This window comes from Chinchilla lanigera, unplaced genomic scaffold (genome assembly GCF_000276665.1).
Source record: "Chinchilla lanigera isolate Chin_1 unplaced genomic scaffold, ChiLan1.0 scaffold00183, whole genome shotgun sequence".
Lineage (NCBI taxonomy): Eukaryota > Metazoa > Chordata > Mammalia > Rodentia > Chinchillidae > Chinchilla > Chinchilla lanigera.
The window spans coordinates 1,013,147-1,020,145 of record NW_004955584.1 but is presented as its reverse complement, the minus strand read 5'-3'; the positions used below and the strand labels follow the sequence as shown (position 1 = coordinate 1,020,145).

Below are 6,999 nucleotides of genomic sequence, written 5' to 3'. Positions count from 1 at the left end.
TTTTTGGTTTTTCTGCGGTACCGGGAACCGAACTCACGACCTTGCGCTTGCCAGGCAGGCGCTTTTGCCGCTGAGCTAAATCCCCAGCCCTAAAGGTCCTGTAAAGCCTTTCCCTGGCTGGCTCTGTGGTGGACCGGCAAGGCTGAGGAGCTGGCGAAGGCTCCGGCAGACGGACCCTCCCAGTGTGTCCCCATAGGGGCTGTGCAAGGCCGGCCACACTGCAGAAGGTTCTGGGTTCCAGCCCCATGTATGTGTAATCTGTAGACTGAGCCTGTGACCCTTGTAATGCTTTTCTGCTTGTTTTTCTCCGCTGGCTTTCTGCAGCTGCATGCCTACCTCAGGTGTGGTTTCTGCTCCTCTGCCCTCAGCTTTCCCTGTCTTTGTCCAAAAGCCGCATGGACGATTTCAGAGAAACTCAGCGGCTGCCCCGGTCTTTTCACGGGGCGCGGTCTGGGCCGTGCGCTGGGGTTGCTGTGTGCTCGCTGTGCTCCCGCTCCCGCTTCAGGCCCCGTGTGTGACCCTGACCATCAGCTCTCCGCCCTGCGTCTCCCCCTCACCCCGGATCACTCAGGGGACGCTTGGGGACAGCCATGGGCTGGGGTCCTCAGAAACGTTAGGCCTCAGTCACCACCTGGAACGGGTGCCTCGGCCTCATGCCCACAGAGAAAGGCCGACACGGGCTCAGAACCTGTGAGACGCAGCTCCTCTCGCAGAGCCATGACGACCAGTGGTCGGGCAGCACCCACCCATGCTGGCCATTTACCTGAGCCAAAGCAGGAGGCAGACATTTCCCTTCCGTGTTATGGGTGTGAAGACCGACACAGAGGGGAGGGTTTGCTCAGTGTCAAAGCTGGGACGGGCTGGCGGGAAGCTGAACTGCCAAAGCAGGCAGACGTGGCTAGCCGGTGTGCCTCGCTCGAGCGCGGCTCTCCTCCCGTCGCTCACGTGTGCTCCCCAGGTGGCTCCGCTATCGTCCCTGCACTTTATTTGCTAATCTTTGTACCGTCTGAGAAGAACACTCGTAGCTGACTGCTAGCCTTTCCTCTTTCCTACTGCACGCATTTAAGGCTGTACATTTCCCTCTAAACATTGCTTTAGCTGTGCATAACAAGTTTGATATATTCAATCTTCATTATCATTTAGTTCAGAATATTTTCGAATTTCTTCTCTGGTTTCCTCCTAACCTATGGGCTGTTTAAGGCTGCTGCTTCATTTCTAAACAGGGGAGAGTTTTCTAGTTTTTTTCGTATTACTGATTTCTAGGTTAAATTTGTTGTAGTCAGAAACTGTGGTCAGATTTTAACCCTCTGAAATTTGCTGAGGCTTGGTTTGTGACCTACATGTGGTTAATTTTGGTTACAGTCCCATGCACACTGAAAAAATAATGCAGAGTCTTCTTAGATATATCAAAAGCACAATGACAAAAGATAGAATGAACTGGAATTCATTAAAATTATGAAATTTTTGTGATTGAAAGGCCATGACTAAGAAAGTGAATAGGCAGCCCATGGAATGGGAGAACATAGTTGCCAATCATTTATCTGATAAGGGACCTATAGCCCGGATGGTTTTGTAATAAAAAGACAAAGAATCCCATTTAAAAGTGAGCAAAAGACTTGTGCAGACATTTCTTTGAAGAAGTTATATAAAGTGCCAATAAGCACATGAAGAGATGCTCAACGTCATTAGCTACCAGGGACATGCAAATCAAAACTGCAATGAACCCTGGAGTGGGAATATACACCTATGATCTCAGAATTCTGGGAGGCTGAGGCAGGAGGATCAAAAGCTTGAGTCTTGCCTGGGAAACTTAGCAACTTAGTGAGACTCTGTCTCAAAATAAAACTTTTTAAAAGTGTTGGGGATGTAACTCAGTGTGAAGGCCCTGGGTTCAAAAAATAAAATACTATAATGAGCTATCACTTTGTACTTGCGGGTATGCTATAATCAAAAGACAGAGGACAGGGGCTGGGGATTTAGCTCAGCGGCAAAAGCGCCTGCCTGGCAAGCGCAAGGTCGTGAGTTCGGTTCCCGGTACCGGAGAAAAACCACAAAAAAAAAAAAAAAAAAAAAAAAAAAAGACAGAGGACAAGTACTTTTTTTTTAGTATTTGGGTTGAATCCATGCTAAACAAGCCCTCTGCCACTGAGCTACACCCCCAGAACTTTGTATTTATTTTTAGGCCACGCTACCCTTTTGCTCTGTTAACACATTCAGCCTGTGGCACCCCTTTGTCAATGTTACCGTTCCCATTTTTTTTTTTTTACTGTTCCCATTTTAATTTAGTTTGTTTTGGTACTGGGAATTGAACTCAGGACCTTGCACTTGCCAGGCAGGCACTGGTGCCGCTGAGCTGTACCCCCAACCTCTGTTCCCACTTTAAAAGCTGGAGAAAATGAGTTCGTGGGGTGATTTGGTCAATTAGTGCAGTGCTGGGGCTTGAACTCAGGTCTGTGATGTCTCATCGTCTTTTCTCCACATAAGGTTGCCTCTCACAAGCTTTCTAAACCCTGGGAGACGTGGCAGCAATGAATGCTAGTTGAGCTGGTGAAAAGTCACTTCCATTCACTAGTGGGGGCAATTAACTAAATTAATTATTTGTGGCAAACAATTTGGCAATATAAGACCATTAAAATGGCCATGCCCTCTAGTTCACTATTAATTAATTCTCAGAATCCAGTCTCATCTGTAGAAGCAGCTGCTGAATTCGGAGGGGAACAGCATCTCCCTTTGAGGAATTCCTCCTGCTGCAGGACTTCAGCACCCTGTTCACACCCCAGGAGACCAGCGAGCCCCCTCCCCTGGCCGTGTGACACTCAAACACACCACAGACATTTCCAGGTAATGCATGTGATGGGGCATTACTACTCCCAGGATATTTTTTATTTTTTTAAATTTTATTTTTATTTGTTCTTCTGGTACTGGGAATCAAACTCATGACCTTGTGCTTGCCGGGCAGGCACTGTGCTGCTGAGCCAAATTCCCAGCACCCCCAGGATATTTTCTAAAGCAACGGTACCATTTTTCATTCCTATCAGCTGTAGATGAGGGTTCCAGTCTTTCTAGATGTTCACGAAGCTCTTTTTTGGGGGGTGATACTGGGGACTGAATGTAAGGCCTTCACACTGAGCTCCCTCCCCAGCTCTTTTTCCTACTTTTTACTTTGCGATAGGGTTTCACTACATTGCTGAGCTGCTCAGGTACATGTTTTCTGTTTGCTTGCTTGCTTGTTTGGGGCAGGGTCTCACTGTGTAGCTCAGGCTGGCCTTGAAGTCATTATGTAGCTCAGGCTCAGCTTGAATTCGAGGTGATCCTCCTGCTTCAGCCTTCTGAATGCTGAGATTACAGGTGTGGGCCACTGTACCTTGGTTGTTTTGGTTTTTGATTGTTTTTTGACAGGGCCTCACTATGTAGTTCAGGTTGACCTTGAACTTACTATGAAGCCAAGGCTGGTCTCAAATTTGTGATCCTTCTGCCTCAGCCTCCTGAGTGCTGAGTGGGAGACACAGCAGGAGGCAGGACTCAGGTGGGGCTCAGGCCTTGTGTGAGGTTGTACACTTCCTGGTGATGCTCACTGGCCCGGCCTGCAGCCGTGTTGCCTGTAGTTTCCCAGGCCATGACCCGCAGGCTGCCAGCAGCTGGGATGTCCAGGTTGTTTCTTCCTGCCATAGGTATAGACTGAGCACCCAGGTGGCCAGCACCCGCCAGATGACACTGCAGTGATGAGGACAGCTGTGCCTGCCTTCATGGGGTGACGTCACTGTGTGGGAAGGCAGCTGTAAAGGAAACAAGTCAGTTTTCTGAGGAGGTGACATCTCCGCTGAGGACTGAACAGATGGAATGACTTGGACAGTATGTTCTAGGTCGCAGGGACACAAATGCAGTGGCCAGGAAGTGTGCACGGGAGAGGAAGCCTGGCTAGGGCACATGGAGGGGAGGAAATGGGAGGGGACAAGATAAAAATAGGAGTTGGGTATGGTGGTGCACACCTGTGACCCCAGCACTGTGGGAGGCTGAGGCAGGAGGATCACAAGTTTGAGTCCAGAGAGAGTAGAGGACAGATCTCTAAGGGCGTTAGCCAAAAAGAAACAGCCTGCATCAACTATGAAAGGATAAACAGAAAGTGGTGTTTCCACACAGTGGGGTATTATTCAGCCATAAAATGCAATGTAACAGAAAACAGAGCAAACATGGGAAGAGACGGCACCAAGCAGGTTTAGGAGGCAGTTTATTACACCAGTGGGCCTGACTGGGAGCCCTCCCAAAGAGTCAGAGCCCCACCTGGCGGGGTTTTGGGGCTTTTGCCGCTGAGCTAAACCCCCAGCCCCCCACTGGGGCCTTTGGACCACTCGGTTTCAGCCTGACTGCTGGAGAGACGAACTGAGCGCTCGGGTCACCAGGCCCGCACCCGCTCCCGTGAGACTGGCCCCCCAAAGCCTTCAGGGCGCCTTCATGGCCAGACCCTGCACACTGCCACGCACTGCTGAGATAATCTCGCAGGACGCTAGGGAACCAGCGAACGGAGGGCGGTCTCGGGGATCCTGCAGGGTCATTCTCTGGCCCTGCCGTGTGCTGAGTGCTGGGGACAAGAAGCTGGGTGAGCTGTGAGTGTGCGCCGGGTGGTTCTGGATGCGAACACAGCCGCAGCAGCGCAGGGCGCGGTGGGGGGAGGGCTGCTGACCTGCCAGTGAGGGTGAAACAGAGCCGATGCTGAGCGCCAGCCACAGTGAGCGGGGCCGTGCCAGGAGGAGGGGGCTTGCCGTGCCAGCTGCCGTGGGAGGCGTGAGAAGGGCCTGGATAACGGACTGTGAGGGGCGAGCGCGGGGCCTGGGGCCCGGCCAACAGCTGGGAAGCCGAGTGACGCTGGTGGAGAGTGGGACCGTGCACGGCTTCACGGAGACATCTCACCAGCGTCCGGATCGAGCAGCTGCCCCAGCTCCTACTTTGCCTTTGTCTGGAGCACTCACATAGCTCAGCTCGTGTCTTCAGAAGGAACCCGGTCACCTGGTTGTCTCCGATAGGACTCCTGGACCCACAGAGACACAAAGAGCTACAGTTGAAGCAGAATCAGTGTTATTACCGGGGATGTAGCTCAGCAGCACAGCGCCTGCCTGGCAAGCATGTCATGAGTTCGAATCCCAGCACCAAAAAAAAAGTACGAATCAAAAAGGCACAGAGCCATGCGTGGTGGCAGCCCATGCCTGTAATCCCAGCACTTGGGAGGCTGAGGCAGGAGGATTGTTGCAAGTTTGAGGCCAGCCTGGGCTACAAAGTGAGCTCAAGGCCAGCCCAAACTGCATAGCGAGACCCTGTCTCAAAAAGACCAAAAAAAAGAAAATCAGTGCTATTTAGGAATAGGGTTGCCATGGGAATGACAGAAGAATGCAACAGGAATACAGGTGCCATAATAAACTATACATACTTGCTGGGCGTGGTGGCACGCACCTGTAATCCCAGCACTTGGGAGGTCGAGGCAGGAGGATCAGCTGAGGCAGGAGAATCATTGTGAGTTCGAGACCAGCCTGGGCTACAAAGTGAGCTCAAGGCCAGCCTGATCTGCATAGAAAGAGCCTGTCTCAAAGACACAAAACAAGGAAAACCCAAAACCGGGGCTGGGGATTTAGCTCAGTGGCACAGCGCCTGCCTGGCAAGTGCAAGGTCATTTCAATTCCCATTACCGGAAAAAAAAAAAGAAAAAAAAAAAAAAACCAAAAAAACACAACCCAAAACCAAAATAGGAACAAAACTATGCACAAATTCAAACAGATCGAGGCAAAGGGAAGTTTTTAAAGGCAAAATGAGGAGGTTACAGAGGATATTTTGAAATAATAATCTTTGGTAACGGTGATTCATAAAGGTGACATAAGTAGAGGCTGAACATACAATTGCTGGGCAGAGTTCCTCTAAGTACTGGGATTTAAACTATATCCCCAGCTGAGTTTTTTTTTTTTTTTTTTCCTGTACTGGGAATCGAACCCACAACCTTGCGCTTGCCAGGCAGGCGCTGTGCCACTGAGCTAAATCCCCAGCTCCCCCAGCTGAGTTCTTGCTAAATTGTCCTGGCTGGCCTAGAACTTGCCATCCTCCTGCCTCAGCTTCCTGAATGCTGGAATTACAGATTTGTACCCCTACACTGTCACATCTGTCCCAGCTCTTGAAGTTTATTTTGGGAAGGATGGAGAAATAAAGACAGGAGTTAGATTACATCTTCTTTTTTTTTTTTTGGTTTTTCTCCGGTACCGGGAACCAAACTCACGACCTTGCGCTTGCCAGGCAGGCGCTTTTGCTGCTGAGCTAAATCCCCAGCCCCGGACAGGAGTTAGAGTACAGAGAGCTGAGGTCCGGAGGAGCCCTCTCTCCAGATGGGAGAAAAGGAGCTGCTCAACCCCCACAGTGCATTATTTGCACACTCTGTGGGTTGGTGTCATGTGACACCCCCTGCCTAGCAACCTGTTTGTTTGGATTGCCTGGACTGCCTGGTGTCTTCTGGAAGGGAGCAGCTTGTTTACGTGGCTTGCCTGGGGCGCTCTTTGTCTTTAGGCCTGGCCTTGCTCCAGCCCCACTGTGACTGATCTCCACCTTCAGGTGCTCTGCAGGTCTCCCGCATCTGCCCTTTTCTGTTTTGTAGTTGTAAGCGATGTATTCTGTTGAATTGGAGGAGCTGTGTTTGGATGACTCTGCAGAAGACCTTTTTATACTTGAACACTTTTTATTTTGAGTGAACTTACTCATTTAGACTCAAGGTTTTTAGTCTAAGGATCTTAAGTCCCTGAATTTGGCAGTTTAACTCTATACAGCCCATGAGTCCATAACAGTATTCAGTCACCAGTGTAGCTGGCAACTGTCAGAAAGTGTTAGTGATTTGAGTATTGTTTTGTAGCTGGCATATTGCTATGCATTGTTTTATACCTCTTGAAAGTTTTTTTTTCATAGCATGTTTAAGACCAAGTTAAAGGGGCTGGGGATTTAGCTCAGCGGCAAAAGCGCCTGCCTGGCAAG

The 6,999-nt window shown here is 50.1% G+C and overlaps 1 protein-coding gene across 1 annotated transcript; it reads right to left on the bottom strand.

The window, feature by feature from the left end:
• Positions 1-4,220: 4,220 nt before the first annotated feature.
• Positions 4,221-4,998, bottom strand: LOC106147577 (the record flags this gene model as incomplete). The annotated part of the gene is given in 1 exon segment (XM_013509883.1): positions 4,221-4,998. A coding segment is annotated over 1 exon segment (729 nt), but the record flags the coding sequence as incomplete, so codon positions are not given.
• Between the last annotated feature and the right edge of the window lie 2,001 nt (positions 4,999-6,999).